We start from the raw sequence: 15,886 nt of genomic DNA, 5'->3' as shown, positions 1-15,886 counted from the left end.
AGTTCTTGAAGTGCAGTATTTCATTTAATGCTCACTGTGATCGTATGAAACAGATATTACTATTGCCACTTTACAGACGAGGACCGAAGTCTCAGGATGGGGAACGTGACTTACTCAGGCTGTTACAAGGTCAATAACAGACCCGGGACTTGTTTCAGATTCAGCCGTCCATAAAGCCTGTGGTCTCCAACGCGAAGCCCACTGTGAGGAAAGTGACCATGTAGGGTCGTGAGCTCTAAGCGCCTAAGTCTGCACATGTGAGGCAGTGATAACGTTGTGTTTCCTACTCTTCAGGGCCTTATCACTGCCATCACCAGCTCCTCCAAAAACGCTGGCGGGTAAAACAAAAAGAGAACAGATTGTAGCCTAAGGAGGAGGAGGATTCAAAACCCGACCTCACCATTTACTCGGAACACCAGCGTAATCTTTCTGCCTTTTTTTTTTCCCGCCCTCAAGTTTCCACATCTGTGAAGCTGGGAGAGCAATAGCATCCATCTTCAGGACTGAAAGGGTCAACGTGAATTTCCCAGGCTTGGGAAGCGCTTTAAGCGAACGTCCGTCCTCTCCGAGCCCCGCCCTCTCCAAGCCCCGCCCTCTTCTTCCCACGCGCATGCGCCGCACAGGGGCGCCTTCTACGACGCGGCGGCGGCGGAGCGCTTGGCGGCCAGAGTGAAAAGAGCGAGTCGCGGGGAACGGCGGCGGCGGCGGCGGCTGCAGGGCCGAAGGGACGCGCGGGCGGTGGCGTCGCCATGTCGCACGGTCACAGCCACGGCGGGGGCGGCTGCCGCTGCGCCGCAGAACGGGAGGAGCCGCCCGAGCAGCGCGGCCTGGCCTACGGCCTGTACCTACGCATTGACCTGGAGCGGCTGCAGTGCCTCAACGAGAGCCGCGAGGGCAGCGGCCGCGGCGTCTTCAAGCCGTGGGAGGAGCGGACGGACCGCTCCAAGGTGGGCTTTCGGGGCCCTGGGCGGGCGGCCGAGGCGAGGCAGGGATCTGCGCGGGGCCTCAGGCCACCCGGCTGCTCTGTCAGCCTAGTTCCTGAAGTTAAAAATAACCGCAGCCCGATTGCCAGGCGCTTTCCCGTGCCCGTCTCCTTCCAGCCCTTTGAGAGGCGAACAGGGTTGAATCTCCCCATCTTGCAGGTCGGGGAACTGAGGCCCAGAGACGGGAGGGGGCGCTTTGCTTTCACACGGCCAGCGTGCAGTTCCAGGGATTAGGAGGGGGTTGGTGAGGGAGCATGTCCACGAGGGCGTGTTCCCTGCCGTTTGACCACTGGCCCCGATGGCTGCCTGATCAACTTAACCACCTGATGAAGACCAAAGACCAGTCTTTGGAAGATGAAGCACGTGATCCTATCTAGAGCATTTACCATTGTGGGGTTGCAGAGCCATTTGAAAGCTGTGGACCGCAGAGGTACAGATCTCTGCACACAATTTAAGGAAACTAGTCGGCCCTGGAATTTAGTATGTGCTGGAGAACAGAGGGAGGTTGACTGTTTGCATTGCACACCAGTTGTAAAACAGGGTGGAAAATGCCTGAAATTGTGGGCGCTCAGCAAATATTTGTTGCTCTCTCCTCCCTCTCCCCATCCAGTTTGTTGAAAGTGATGCAGATGAAGAGCTTCTGTTTAATATTCCGTAAGTATCTCCTTGGTGCTTGCCTCAGGCTAAATAGGCTGAACCCAGTTGCCTTATCAGGATTCATTCAGTGGTTATATCGAGAGCACACATCTGTTTCTAGAAATGGGCTAAGTTACTGAGGTGGGTGTGTGAGTAGGAAAGGATCCAAACTTTTCCTGGTGCAAAAAAAGACACATTTGTTAAAACATAACTGAGAGGTCAAGGTAACGGCAGAATGCCAGAGGCAGACAGGATCTTAGAAATTATTTAGTACAAGTCTGACACTGAGTAAACTGAAGCCCAGAAAGGGGAAGGGTCTTGCCCCCAGGGTCACACAGCTCAGCAGAGACTCTAACCCAGGTTGACAACCCTCTTTTTTTTGCATTCTGGCAGATTTACAGGCAATGTCAAGCTAAAAGGCATCATTATAATGGGAGAAGATGATGACTCACACCCCTCTGAGATGAGACTGTAAGTGGCAAGGGTCTTGGCCCCGAGAAGCTTCTGTCCTTTTTTCTCTGGTCACTGATAGCACTTTATTCCAGATTGGCAAAATTTTTTCTTTTTATTGGGTTAAATATCCCCTTCTCCTCTTAAAAAAAAAGTTGTATATTTGTTCTGCATCAGAATACACTAACCTCTTCCTGAATTAACGACATTTTTAGATTAGCTATCTTTTGGACCAGCAGCTTGTCTCTCTTCAAAGTACTTGTTGCGGCACCATTCATTCAGAGAGCATCCTCTAAATGCCAACTGTTGATGACTTTGCAATTTTCTTAATAACCCAGTTGCAGATCTCAAATTATCTTTAAGGACTCTACTCTTGGGGTTAGCTTCAACGTTTTCCCTTCCGTTTTAGACAAGTACAATCTTTCTGTGTGTTTTGTTGAGATGGAATAACTCCAGCTGATTTTGCATGGCCTTTAGTTAGCAAAGTTCAATATATCTCTTGTAGCAGCTTCCCACGTGGCATAGTGGTAAAGAATCTGCCTGCCAGTGCAGCAGACGCATTGGTTTAATCCCTGGGTTGGGAGGATCCCCCTAGAGTAGCAAATGGCAACCCACTCCAGTATTCTTGACTGGAAAATTCCATGGATAGAGGAGCCTGGTGGGATACAGTCCATGGTGTCACGAAGAGTCGGACAGGACTGAGCAAATGAGGTATACACACAGGTATACCTCGTTATAACACTAAATTGGTTGATACCAGAGCTACTACTCCCTTTCTGACAAGCTGCCTTATTTCACTGCAGCCTTTCTAGAAGAAGGGGGACACCACTTGTGCTGGAGAAACAGAAATCAGAAGAACTTCTTAAGTAAAGTTCTTCTGAAAAATCAGTCAATTTAAGTGAAAGATTTAAGAAATGGAACTTATTTTTGAATGTTAGAAACATGAATTGGAAAGCAAACCCAAATATTTAATGATTTTAAGGAAACGAAGTAGGTTTGAGTTGATGCTTTGAGACTCTCTTACTTGGGAGATGGATTGGCTGGATAAGATTTGACATCCGTGCTGCATTCTGGGTAAGAGTGGGCTCTGGAATAAACTGGCGTTCAGATTCTGGCTGCACCACTTGCTAGCTGCATGACTTTGGGCAGTATACTTTTTTCTATATCTCGATTTTTTCATTGTAAAATGGTAATAATAGTCGGAACCTCTTAAGATTGTGGAGAGAAATGAGCTGTAACACATGAAGAGCTTAGAAGAAATCTGGAAGGTAGTATGTGCCCAGTTTTGTTTCTGGTGTGTGTGGGTATTTTGGGGGCTCCATTGCACAGCTTGTGGGATCTTAGTTCCCAGATCAGGGATTGAACCCAGGCCTTCGGCAGTGAAAGTGCAGAATCCTAACCACTGGACCGCCAGGGAATTCCCTATTATGTCCCCAGTTTTGCACCCCAGGTGCAAATACTTACATAGCCCTCCATTTTTAAGCACTTTGTACTTTATTAAATCTAAGATATCATTGATTATAAAATGCAGCATTATTTTGTGAACCAGTGATAAAGAAATACATAGCATGTTCATTGACATGTCATTGACACATCTAGAAAAGTTAAATTCAGACTTAAATCAGTGAAATTTGAACACAGACTAGTTGTTAGATGATATTAGAGAATTATTGCTAATTGTTAAACTGTTAATTATAAAATAGTAATCACTGCAGATGGTGATGGCAGCCATGAAATTAAAAGACGCTTACTCCTTGGAAGGAAAGTTATGACCAACTTAGATAGCATATTCAAAAGCAGAGACATTACTTTGCCAAGAAAAGGTCCATCTAGTCAAAGCTATGGTTTTTCCAGTGGTCATGTATGGATGTGAGAGTTGGACTGTGAAGAAAGTTGAGCCCCAAAGAATTGTTGCTTTTGAACTGTGGTGTTGGAGAAGATTCTTGAGAGTCCCTTGGACTGCAAGGAGATCCAACCAGTCCATTCTGAAGGAGATCAGTCCTGGGTATTTGGAAGGAATGATACTAAAGCTGAAACTCCAGTACTTTGGCCACCTCATGCAGAGTTGACTCATTGGAAAAGACTCTGATGCTGGGAGGGATTGGGGGCAGGAGGAGGAGGGGACTGCAGAGGATGAGATGGCTGGATGGCATCACCGACTCGATGGACATGAGTTTGAGTGAACTCCAGGAGATGGTGAGGAACAGGGAGGCCTGGCATGCTGTAATTCATGGGGTCGCAAAGAGTCGGACACAACTGAGCGACTGAACTGAACTGATAGTAGGTTTTTTAAGAAGTCCTTACTCTATAAAGATATATACAAAAATATTTATGAGTGAAATGATATGTTTGGGATTGCTTTAAAATGTCAAGGATAGGGATTTTCTTGGTGGTCCAGTGGTTAAGAATCAGTACTTCCACTGCATGGGCCATAGGTTTGATCCCTGGTCAGGGAACTAAGATTCCCACATGCCACTTAGTGAAGCCAAAATAAATAAGTTGGAAAAAACAACAAGAACAAAAAAGCCCTACCAAAAAACAATCATTTGACAGTTTACCCCTCCCCCCAAAAAAAGAATCAAGCACACACAAAATGGGGGTGATAGGCAAAATTGGCATAATGTTGGTTATTAAAACTTAGTAATAAGTATATGGAGGTTCATTATATTTCTCTTTATTTTTGTATGTGTTTGAAATTTTCAGTAGTAGAAATTTTTAACAAGTGTGTCTCTTAAAATTGGTTCAGTTTAACATCCATATCAGCTGTATGGGATATGCACTGTCACTAATCCCATTTTACAGATGAGGAACTAAGAGAGAGGTTAAATCACTTGCCCAAAATTACAGAGCCGGTCAGTGACTCAGGCTTTAAACTTAGGAAGTCTGGCTTCAGAGCACTGCCTCCCATAATGCTGCTCATAAATGCTTACTGTTGGTAGTGGTACTGTGCTGTGTATCATTCTTAGAAACACTTTGAAGCAAACATTTGCTTTCTTATATTACATGCGTTTTGCTCTAGCTGATATCTAGACCCATCCCATGTGGATGTGTTAATAGAACACTCTAGAGATTGAGGTGTATGGCTCAGTCTTTTAGACTTTGTGAGTTATAGAGGAGACTGGTCTTTCAAAGACCAGTCTTTGAAAAAAATTTTTTTTTCCTCATTAGCAGTTGTACTTGACTTTCCAAAGCCCATTGTGTGTTGATGGCCTTTTATACCCTTTTCAGAATGGAAATCCCCTGGTTGTATTTTTTTAAGACTGAACTGAACTGAACTGAAGGTGACTCGGTATATAGGCTAATTTTGGACAGAGAGAAAAGATTGAATGTTGGGTTACCTGATCTTATCTCTTAACTGTATTTAGTATGTTTCTGCCAAAGTATTTTTTTCGCCACGAGTAAGCTGTTTTGTTTAACGTCCTCAGCTTGGTCCAAATGTGCTGAGTTGCTTATTTTCTCCATGCGTTTGCTGCCTGTGACCAGTTTGAGCTGTCTCTTTGTGTTCTGCTTCTCATGTGATCTTAACCCACTCAAAGATGTTATTGGCTTGTGTTGCGGTTCTCAGCTCTTTTCTTGCTGGGTTAAAGATATTTATGTATAAATGCCAGTAAAATGTCATTTCTAAAATTTTATCTCCTTTTGATAGAACTGAGGGGAGTCAGTAGGAAGTTTTGAGAACCTGAAAAATGTGATAATGCACATTTCTCAATTTTTCTCTGCTTTCCTTTCTCAGGTACAAGAACATTCCACAGATGTCCTTTGATGATACAGACAGGGAGCCAGATCAGACCTTTAGTCTGAACCGTGATCTTACAGGGGAATTAGAGTATGCCACAAAGTAAGCACTGGGCCTCTTTTCCACTCTCTGGCTTCTCCTGAGAATAGCAGGCACTCCCTTGTTTGCAGAGAGCATCTGTGCATTAGCGCTTATTGGGCTTGCAGTTTGGTTTTGGCTGGTCTTCTGCTATCTTAGCATCAGAAACAAGTTAAAACAGTGGAGAGTCCTGATCCTAGGCTTGGTCAAATTTTGGCAGAGTTTCAGTGCAAGCCACAGACTTGTTAACCTGTAATCAATTGACAGATCTGAATGAGCTCCTAGCGTGGTCTTAGGAAAAATGTTTTCAGAATTGCTCTTTGCATAGTGGGCTTACAGCAGCTAAGTTACATGTGACCACATATCTCTTCACTGATTTCTCTCTTTTTTGAGCTTGCTTTCAAATCCCTGTGTAGCCGCACAGTGGGGGCAGTATTGATTATTTTTCGTCCCTATTGCCTTGGACAAGATCTGGCCAATTTCAGTAAATGTTCACGGTATTAATTGCTTGTCCAGAGGAGAAGAATGAGACGTAAGACCCCAAGATTATTCTCTGACATTTGCCTGGGTTCTACCACAAGATGGAGCTGGAATTGACATTTTTAACATGGTGGTGAGCAGGCTCTCTGACCTCTAATTGTTGTCTTCTCTCTCCACTCCTTCATCCTCTAGAATTTCTCGTTTTTCAAATGTCTATCATCTCTCAATTCATATTTCAAAAAACTTCGGAGCCGATACCACGAAGGTCTTTTATATTGGCCTGAGAGGAGAATGGACTGAGGTAAGATGGGGCTGGAAGTGTTCTTGCCCTTCCGTGATGTGCACATGTGTGTTTGTAGCTATAGGCTGTGTTAGTAGGAGCTTGAAGGAAAGGAAAAAGAGCGAGCAAGTGAGACATTGATTACTTTGAGTCTCTATAATATTTCATGGTTTCATCGCTGTAAACTATCTCATTTGACAGGCTATAGGAATTTTAAGGGGGTTGAAATAATACAGTTGATGTCAATTTGGTTTTTCACCTTAAAATTCTTTCCTTGATTTAACATTGTTAATAACTTTTCTTGTTCCAGGCACCAGAGATAGGGTGGTAAACAAGATAGACAAGTTCTTCTTCTCATGGTGCCTCCATTATAGTGAAGAAATGAATCTTCTAAGTTACAGGGTGACTCATTGATTTGATCTTATCCAGGCTTCTCATGGGCTTCCCAGGTGGCTCAGTGGTAAAGAATCACCTGTCAATGTAGGAGCTTCAGGAGACGTGAGTTCAATCCATGAGTCAGGAAGATCCCCTGGAGGAGGAAATGGCAACCCACTCCAGTATTCTGCCTGGGAAATCCCATGGACAGAGGAGCCTGGTGGGATGATGCAGTCCATAGGGTCTCAAAGAGTCAGATGCAACTGAGCACACAGTGCAGGCTTCTCAGGATAAAAAACATCTGAATGGGGATGAAATTAGAGGATGATGTCTAGAAATGAACCTGAATAAGGACTACTCCAGTGTGTGGTCTGGGAAGTGGCCAGCTGACCCAGCCTCTTAATTTTCTTGCAGCTTCGCCGACATGAGGTGACCATCTGCAATTATGAAGCATCAGCCAATCCAGCTGACCACAAGGTCCATCAGGTTACCCCACAGACACACTTTATTTCCTAAGGGCTGGCCAAGACTCCCACAGAGGTGTTGTGTTGGTGAAGAAGTATGACATCCTGTTGGGAAGGACAAAGAGAGATGGGGCTCCAAAGAGAGTTGGCTGCCACAGCCTCTACCAAGCTTTGTCTTTGGGGCTTGCTGCAGAAACCTGGCCTATAGAAGACACCACACCCCCAGGAAGGGTTGTGTGGGTGCCGAGGAACAATCGTGGTTCTCTAGGGCCCTAAAGAAATTAGGTCTTGGGCCGGTCAGTACCTGGCAGCCGTGGATAATGCCTGCCTTCCCAGTTTATGTGGCCATGGGATCCCAAGTGTCTTGTTGCTTTGTGGCAGGATTATTGTGTGACTTGTTTTTAAAATGGAAACTATTCCTGGGCTGCAGTAAACTTTCTGAAGCCTCAGCATTGTGTTTGTATTAACCATCAGGAGGGTCTCCAGCTAGAAATACTTGTCCCTGCTTGCTCCTTCTCCCTGTCATCTTTCAACATTCTTGTCAAGTTGCCCAGCTTGGAGTTGTCTGTCATGCACCAGTGTCCCATGTTATAGCTTGAAGAGCAGAAATCTCCTGATGTTGCTTAATAGCTTGGGAGGGTCTTTTGTTCCTGTTGCCCAGGTAAGCAGTCTGAGGAGAGCATTGTTTCTGTGTGGGTATCCTGGTCAGGGTAAGATTGGGACTTTGATATGCTTCTCTTTGGGACATCCTTAATGTTTATCAGCTTTTAACTAGTGTTGTAAGCCCAATGGCAGAATTTGGAGATCTCAGTTCTTCTGTTCATGGCTTTTTATTCACTGTGACTAATAAGCTTCCTAATAAATCCTTGCCAGACTTAATGTTTATATATTCTTTTGTGTTCTTAATAGTAATTATGAAACCTTTGTTGAGAACTGTATGAGATTTTCAAATCTCTTGTTATTTTGGACTAGGTAGATCATAAGTGCCACAATTGTATCAACACTAGATTAGTGTCTCCAGGAAAGGTCAGGCCACATTCTGTATAGTAGGGTGAAAACACTCCTACACCCACTAACCCACATTTTGTAAAGAACCTGAGGTTAAAATCCTTACATTTCATTTCTCATGTAAGGAAGTAACTTATGGGGTGGTTTACAAAAATAAGGGAGAACAGATTCTCGAGTTCATCAGAAGAAATGATGGTGAGGAAATTAAGTGAGCAGCAGATACAGTCTGAAGGTGGACCCAAGATTGGACTTAAGTTTTGAAAGTCAGTTGTACGTCAAGGCTGTGTATTGTCACCCTGCTTATTTAACTTATATGCAGAGTACATCATGAGAAACTCTGGGCTTGAAAGAAACACAAGCTGGAATCAAGATTGCCGAGAGAAACATCAGTAATCTCAGATATGCAGATGACACCACCCTTATGGCAGAAAGTGAAGAGGAACTAAAAAGCCTCTTGATGAAAGTGAAAGAGGAGAGCGAAAAAGTTGGCTTAAAGCTCAACATTCAGAAAACAGATCATGGCCTCTGGTCCCATCACTTCATGGGAAATAGATGGGGAAACAGTGGAAACAGTGTCAGACTTTATTTTTGGGGCTCCAAAATCACTGCAGATGGTGACTGCAGCCATGAAATTAAAAGACACTCCTTGGAAGGAAAGTTATTACCAACCTAGATAGCATATTCAAAAGCAGAGACGTTACTTTGCCAACTAAGTTCCGTCTAGTCAAGGCTATGGTTTTTCCAGTGGTGATGTATGGATGTGAGAGTTGGACTGTGAAGAAAGCTGAGCACCGAAGAATTGATGCTTTTGAACTGTGGTGTTGGAGAAGACTCTTGAGAGTCCCTTGGACTGCAAGGATATCCAACCAGTCCATTCTAAAGGAGATCAGCCCTGGGTGTTCTTTGGAAGGAATGATACTAAAGCTGAAACTCCAGTACTTTGGCCACCTCATGCGAAGAGTTGACTCATTGGAAAAGACTCGGATGCTGGGAGGGATTGGGGGCAGAAGGAGAAGGGGACTGCAGAGGATGAAATGGCTGGATGGCATTACTGACTCAATGGACGTGAGTGAGTGAACTGCAGGACTTGGTGATGGATAGGGAGGCCTGGCGTGCTGCAATTCATGGGGTCGCAAAGAGTTGGACACGACTGAGCAACTGAACTGATCTGAACACCAGTTGGGCTTAAGTATCTTAAAAGAGATTTGAAATAGTATTTTCTCCCTTGCATAAAATAGAAACACTTGATAATGGGAATTAGTGTTGAATTTGATCCTTTTGAGAGAATTCCTCTGAATCGGTCCACACAGTTGTTAGCCTGTTTCTCCAGCCTGTCCTGGGGAAAGTCTGCCACCACCAAGCCTGTCAAGCCTCAGAATTTCTAAATATGCAGTCTGAAATCAACCAGAATGCAAACATTATTCTTGATGCACTAAGGATAGTACTCTACCACAGGCTCTCTATGTCACTTGGGTCATTTGGAAATAAAAAAGAATGACTATGTTTAATTTGGAGTAGGGGGAAAATAAAGTTAGAAATGTTAGAGCAGACTAGCCCTTCATTAATCCCACTGATTAAAGCACTAGTCATAGGTAGCCTCTGGGGCAAGGCCTCTGAATTTGAGCTTCCCTTTGAAGAGTTTGCTCTAATTGCCACAGTGTCTCAAGTGATTGGAGTGCAGGAAGAATTGTTTATTTTTCCACAAGCAGACCCAACCAGGAGTCTGGGAGAAGGGGCAGGTGTATTGTCTTCACCCACTCATTCCCCTTCCAGTCCTGGGTCCTTGGTCTGCTTTGGACTTCTGGACCAAAAGTTTTCCTGTTCAGGGCCTCCTGTGACCTGCTGAGCGCTCAAAGCCCCTCTTAACTTGGGAAAAAGTGCTTTGCTGAGCTTCCAGATACTGTTTTCTTTCAGTTCAAAGAAAAATCAGCATAGGTTACACTGGGCAAGTGAGTCCTGAGCTGCTGAGGGCTGACTCATTTCCTGTGTGTGGATGTCCATAGGCTCTGTCAGGGACGTGGTCCTTCAACTCAGCTTGCCTCCCCTTCCAGCCTTTATGTGGGCCCCGAGTCCCGCTCCATTTTACCAGTGCAACAAGGAGCAGAGAGTGACCTCAGTGGTTGCTAACTGAAACCCTTTTTGTTAACAACTGGAGCCTCCGACGGTAGTATTTTGTGCACTGTCTGCATGTCATAGCTTGCCGAGGGTAGAGCTAAGGTAACACTTCGGATTCCTGACCAGTTGCCCCGGACACTGCTGATGCCCTGGACACTGCTGATGCCCTGGACACTGCTGATGCCCTCTTTTCCCAGGGTCCTTTTTAGAGTCATTAAGTCCTCACACTGTGATTTTACACTGTATAAAGCATTTCCACACGACCTCATTTGAGCCTTAACAGCAAAGCTGTGAAGCAAGCAGGGTGGTTATTACCGCCGTTTTATAGCTCAGGAAGCAGGTGCAGAGGCAGCATTAGAGTAATCCTGAGATTGCTGTTTACTTCCCTCTCCTGAGCCTGTTTCCTTATCTTTAAAAGTAAGACTGGAAGACCAGACAGTCTCAAAGGGTCTTGTCAGCTGGAGTGTGTGACTCCATGATGCTGGAATAGGACCAGTGGTGGGTACCCCCAAGACCATAAGGGATGGGAAGGTGGGAAACGACGCTTGAGAATGCCTCTAGCCTCAGGAAGAATGCCTCTCCTTCAGGAGACCGACGCATGGGTGGTGGTAGCAAGTGGGAATCACGGGTGCGTCGTCTAGACCCCGAGGAAACTCCGTGGCCTAATCACGGGGAGTCGTCCCACCGTACCCAACATGGCAGCCCTCATCCGGAGAAACCCTGACGCCCACTTCCGGGATCCGTAGCGCTGGCCAGGCTACTTCCGGCAGCGCGATGGCTAGGTTCCCGGGACTCGAACGGAAGTTCCGGCGGGGGCGGCCGAGGGGGGAAGAGTGTGTGTGTCTGTGCCGGAGAAAGAGGAGAAAATCGCCCGAGAGGTCTTGAAACCCCCCAGGGAGTGGAGGTACCCTGGTCCGGGGCCAGCAGGCGGGGGAAGGGCACTGGGGTGGCCTCGGCTTCGCCACGAGGGTCCTGGCGAGAGAGGAGGGGCAACCGCAATTGTGAGGGATGGGGGTGGGGAGTGAGGTGCGAAGAGGCGCCGGCCGGGCTCGGGGAGTTTCGGGGTAGAGACGGGGAAGAAGGTGGGGTCCGGGTATGCTGAGAGGGGCTTCACGCTCGGAAGTTGGAGAATCCCACTGTGGGGCGGGGTGGGGGGTGCTCTCCAGGGTCAAAAGTGGAACGCCCCTGTGTGGGCAGAAGCGGGTCCGGGATCAGGATACAAAATGTCACTGTGAGGCGGGCGACCCTCCGTCAGAACAGAAGTCCCCATTGTGGGGAGTGGGAGACCCTGAATCAGGGTGCAGGTTTTTCCTGTGGGGAGGAAGACCCCAGGTCGCGGAGGCTGGGGAGAGGGGGAAGGCACCACTCTGAGAGGAACGACCTAGGGTGAGAGGTGGAAGTTGCTCAGTGGGGGAAGGAAGGGAATCCCAGCTTGGGGCAAAAGATGAATTCCTGTGTGGGAAGAGGGACCCCGGGGTCAGAGTTGAGGAGGGATCCTCCTGTGAAGAGGGGCACTCGGAGGTCCGAGGGGGAAGGTGGCAGCCCTTTGGTAGGGTGGGAGGGGTGGACACAGGCAGGAAGGGTAGGCACTTAGGCTCCGGTAGCAGAAGCTTCCGGGGAGTTTGGAGGATGCTAAGGATGGGGAGGAGCCCGCCAGCTTGACATTCTTTTGTGTGTTTGGGAATCCCGGAGCGTGGTCGAGCTGGGTGGGGGGAACCTGTTTGGGAGTGGTGGGCAGCAGCAGGTAGCCTCTTTCAGGAGGGGCGTGGAGAGCGTCATTTAGCGGGTGGGCGGTGGATCAGAGTTCGTGTGCCTCCTGGGGCACGGGCAGTCCCAGGGGCTCTCAGAATGGTTGAGGAGGACTGGATGGGAGGGGAGTTGGACGAAATAGTGTGTGGGGTTGAGGGTAGAGGCCGGAAGCCTCTTTGCCTGGCGTTTTTCTCCCCTTGATCTCCCTGTAGGGCTGGGAGAAGGGGATCCGGGGCTCTAGAGAGGGGAGGTGACTGTACAGTAGGGAGAGCAGGCAGTCACCTGCTGAGGGCGGTCGGGTGGGGAGGAGGCTGCAGGGAGCCCCCGGCTCCCCTCCCACCGGCGCTCCTGAGCCCAGCCTCTGCCCACCTCCAGCCCAAGCTCAGGCTGTGTGGGGGGCCAGACCTAGGGCTGCCAGAGTGGCTGCCTCTGCTGTTCTGCCCTGGAACCAAGGCACACTTCCTCCCTGCTCGGCCCCAGGACTTTTTTGCCTGCCTTTCCTTTGTGTCCAGGAGCTAGAATCTAGGGTGCTTGAGGGGCCCGGGTTTGTGTTTCTGCTCCTCAGTCAGGATGCTCTCCGCTGCCTGGCCTTGCCCTTGACCACTGCCCGGCATTTGCACAGGCCCCAGCCGTGGAGCCCTGAAGTGTATGTGTGGTAACACCATGTCTGTGCCCCTGCTCACCGACGCTGCCACTGTGTCTGGAGCTGAGCGGGAAACAGCTGCGGTAAGGGTCCTCTCCTACCCCACGCAGCCCCTGGGACCACAGGACCACCCCCCTGGGGAACTGGCTGGAGTGGGTGTGGGGAGAATGGAGGTGGCAGTGATGAGAGGGGGGCAGCCCTGCAGCCGGGAGGCAGAGGGCTGCTTCCTCAGCGTCCCCTCTCCCAGATCCTCAAGGGTGAGGGAGGGGTGACCAGAAGTTGGAGGGCAGAGTGAGAGCAATGGCAGGATGATGACTGCCCTCTTCCCCATCTCTGACTCTCTTCCAGGTGATTTTTTTACATGGACTTGGAGACACAGGGTGAGTGAGCTGGGGAGGGGGTGTTTCTGGGGAGGCCCGCGCCCTCCTTCCCTCCCCACATTGGTGCCTTTTCTCCCTTCCCTCCTACAGGCACAGCTGGGCTGACGCCCTCTCCACCATCCGGCTCCCTCATGTCAAGTACATCTGTCCCCATGCGTGAGTGTCACCGCAGCATGGGAGGGGCTAAGGAAGGGGAGTGGTCCTGTGGTTCCAGGCCTCTTCTCTGCTGCCAGCTGCATGCTGGGGCCAGGGGCCCAGAGCGGTCTGAAAGGCCCTTTTCAGCCTTCATTCCTGTGGAACCCTCCAGGAACAGGGTCCAGCCCCAGCCCCCAACCCAGGGCCTCCTTGACCCAAGACTCCTAAGACCGGGACCCCCCTCCCCCCCTTCCCCAAGTACTTACCCACTGAGCTGGAACCCTGTCACACCGAGTGCTGGGCTTTGCTTCTCCATCGCTACTGCCGATGCCCCAACCACAGCCTCCAGCCCCACGTGGCAGGTTGCCTGGCAACACCTTAAACACAGGCCCTGCCCGCTGGGAGGGTTCCCCAGGGGCTGCCCTGCCCTGTCCTGGGCTGTCTGCTGTGGCTGCCTCATCCCTCCTGTACGTGACGGTCCTCCTTGCTGCCCCTCCGCAGGCCTCGGATCCCTGTGACACTCAACATGAAGATGGTGATGCCCTCCTGGTGAGCTTGGGGAGGGGAACAGGAGCCAAGGGAGCTGCCCTGGGGCCAGCCCAGGTCTCCCAGTGGCTGCCAACTCCTCTACTCCAGGTTTGACCTGATGGGGCTGAGTCCAGATGCACCAGAAGACGAGGCTGGCATCAAGAAAGCAGCAGAGAACAGTAAGGCCCCAGCCCCTCCTCGGCATCTTCCCTCTCCCCCTCGGCCCCCCAGGAAAGTGCTGGGCAGAACCTCTTGTCTGGCTCCCTTCCTGGAGTCCTTCCAGCAGCTTTCCCCCCACCCGGTTATGCCCCCTCCCCCCAGTCAAGGCCTTGATTGAGCATGAGATGAAGAACGGGATCCCTGCCAATCGGATCGTCCTGGGAGGCTTTTCACAGGTGAGCGGAGAGAGAGGGAGGGGGTGGGTAATGGGTGCTGAGCTGTGCCCTTCGTGACCCCCTCATTCTCTTCTTTCTCCAGGGTGGAGCTCTGTCCCTCTACACAGCCCTCACCTGCCCCCACCCTCTGGCTGGCATTGTGGCATTGAGCTGTTGGCTGCCTCTGCATCGGGCCTTCCCCCAGGTGAGCGTCTCCACGACCCTGCTCCTGCCCTCTGTCTCCTCAGTGCTGGGGGGGATCGTGCCCAAGCCTCTTAAGTCCTGTCTGGCCCACAGGCAGCCAATGGCAGTGCCAAGGACCTGACCATCCTTCAGTGCCACGGGGAGCTGGACCCCATGGTTCCTGTACGGTTTGGGGCCCTGACAGCCGAGAAGCTGCGGTCCGTTGTCACACCTGCCAGGGTCCAGTTCAAGACGTACCCAGGGGTCATGCACAGCTCGTGTCCCCAGGTCAGTGGGCAGGGGCTCCTTCCTCTCCCCACCCGTCTCCCTCTAGCGAGGCGCATCTCACAGTCCCCCTCACCCCCAGGAGATGGCAGCTGTGAAGGAGTTTCTCGAGAAGCTGCTGCCTCCTGTCTAACCAGAGCTGCTGTCCCCCAGCACGGTCCCCCCGCTCACGGTGGGGGGACTTGGCACGCGTGGCACCATCTTGGATCTGAGCCGGTCGAACCCCTTTCTCACCCTCCTGGACCCATCCCCTCTTCTCACAGGCCTCTGGGGCAGACAGGCCAAAGCCTGGCCAGGCCCTCCTTCCTGGCTTCAGCCCCCTGGCTGTCTGCTGCAGCGGGTGGGCTGCTTTCTTATCCCATTTCCCTGGAGGTGGGGGCCACCCCCCTGGCAGCAGTATTGGAGGGGCTGTAGGCAGCGGGAGAAAGGGGCCCAGCCGCTGACCCACTCACTCAGGACCTCACTCACTAGCCCCGCTTTGGGCCCCCTCCGGTGACCTCAGGGTTTGGCCCATGGGGCCCTCCCAGGCCCCACCTCCTCCCGCCTCCCCCCAACTGATTCTGCCCAGATAATCGTGTGTCTCCTGCCTCCACTCCAGCTGCTTCTCAATCATGAATGTGTCCATGGCCCGACCCCTGGCCGTTGTGGGCTCCCTGCCCCTGCGCAGGAGTATGGGTGACAGGGCCAAGTCTTTTGAGGGGGCCTCCCCTCAGCCATTCCGATGTGGGGGCTGGGCCCTGCCTCCCCATTACCCTCTGCCCCCCGCGGGCCTGGAGCCTGCCGGGCTGGACTGGGGCTCAAGGTCTGCCCCAGCCGCTTCACCCCACGTCGTCCCCATGCTAGGTCTGGGGAGCTGGGAGGAGTCTTGTGTCTCGTCTTCTGTCTCCATGTAGTTTCGGGTGTTTTTCTGGTCGTGTCCTGGATTCCGATAAAATTAAAGAAACTGCTTCAACTCTTAGGCCTGGGCAATTCTATCCAAGGGGTAGAGTGTGACCACGTGCAAG

The 15,886-nt window shown here is 50.2% G+C and overlaps 2 protein-coding genes across 4 annotated transcripts; both read left to right on the top strand.

The window, feature by feature from the left end:
- Positions 1 to 619: 619 nt before the first annotated feature.
- PITHD1 (PITH domain containing 1) lies at positions 620 to 8,361 on the top strand. 2 transcript variants are annotated; one of them, XM_012152227.4, is made up of 6 exons: positions 620 to 947; positions 1,594 to 1,637; positions 2,013 to 2,090; positions 5,803 to 5,907; positions 6,556 to 6,664; positions 7,433 to 8,361. In XM_012152227.4, the coding sequence occupies exons 1-6, from the start codon at positions 750 to 752 to the stop codon at positions 7,532 to 7,534; spliced, it is 636 nt and encodes a 211-aa protein (XP_012007617.3). In that variant the 5' UTR covers positions 620 to 749; the 3' UTR covers positions 7,535 to 8,361. The 2 variants fall into 2 exon arrangements, with proteins under 2 accessions (XP_012007617.3, XP_060266662.1); XM_060410679.1 differs by having other exon boundaries at positions 6,556 to 8,361.
- Positions 8,362 to 11,413: 3,052 nt separating this feature from the next.
- LYPLA2 (lysophospholipase 2) lies at positions 11,414 to 15,840 on the top strand. Of its 2 annotated transcripts, none has more exons than XM_004005128.4 (10): positions 11,414 to 11,509; positions 12,977 to 13,080; positions 13,346 to 13,377; positions 13,468 to 13,533; positions 14,014 to 14,061; positions 14,149 to 14,219; positions 14,362 to 14,435; positions 14,518 to 14,619; positions 14,712 to 14,885; positions 14,965 to 15,840. In XM_004005128.4, the coding sequence occupies exons 2-10, from the start codon at positions 13,003 to 13,005 to the stop codon at positions 15,013 to 15,015; spliced, it is 696 nt and encodes a 231-aa protein (XP_004005177.1). In that variant the 5' UTR covers positions 11,414 to 11,509; positions 12,977 to 13,002; the 3' UTR covers positions 15,016 to 15,840. The 2 variants fall into 2 exon arrangements, with proteins under 2 accessions (XP_004005177.1, XP_042100514.1); XM_042244580.1 differs by having other exon boundaries at positions 12,920 to 13,080.
- The last annotated feature ends 46 nt before the right edge of the window (positions 15,841 to 15,886 follow it).

Source organism: Ovis aries, chromosome 2 (genome assembly GCF_016772045.2).
Source record: "Ovis aries strain OAR_USU_Benz2616 breed Rambouillet chromosome 2, ARS-UI_Ramb_v3.0, whole genome shotgun sequence".
Lineage (NCBI taxonomy): Eukaryota > Metazoa > Chordata > Mammalia > Artiodactyla > Bovidae > Ovis > Ovis aries.
Note: the sequence above shows the minus strand (reverse complement) of the source record. Positions and strands in the feature narration are given on the sequence as shown.

Coding starts and splice junctions, on each gene's coding strand:
- LYPLA2 (XM_004005128.4), top strand. CDS start 13,003: ATGTGTGGTAACACCATGTCTGTGCCCCTGCTCACCGACGCTGCCACT. Junction 14,436..14,517: donor TCCTGGGAGGCTTTTCACAG/GTGAGCGGAGAG, acceptor TTCTTTCTCCAG/GGTGGAGCTCTGTCCCTCTA. Junction 14,886..14,964: donor TGCACAGCTCGTGTCCCCAG/GTCAGTGGGCAG, acceptor CCTCACCCCCAG/GAGATGGCAGCTGTGAAGGA.
- PITHD1 (XM_060410679.1), top strand. CDS start 750: ATGTCGCACGGTCACAGCCACGGCGGGGGCGGCTGCCGCTGCGCCGCA. Junction 1,638..2,012: donor GAGCTTCTGTTTAATATTCC/GTAAGTATCTCC, acceptor GCATTCTGGCAG/ATTTACAGGCAATGTCAAGC. Junction 2,091..5,802: donor CACCCCTCTGAGATGAGACT/GTAAGTGGCAAG, acceptor TTCCTTTCTCAG/GTACAAGAACATTCCACAGA.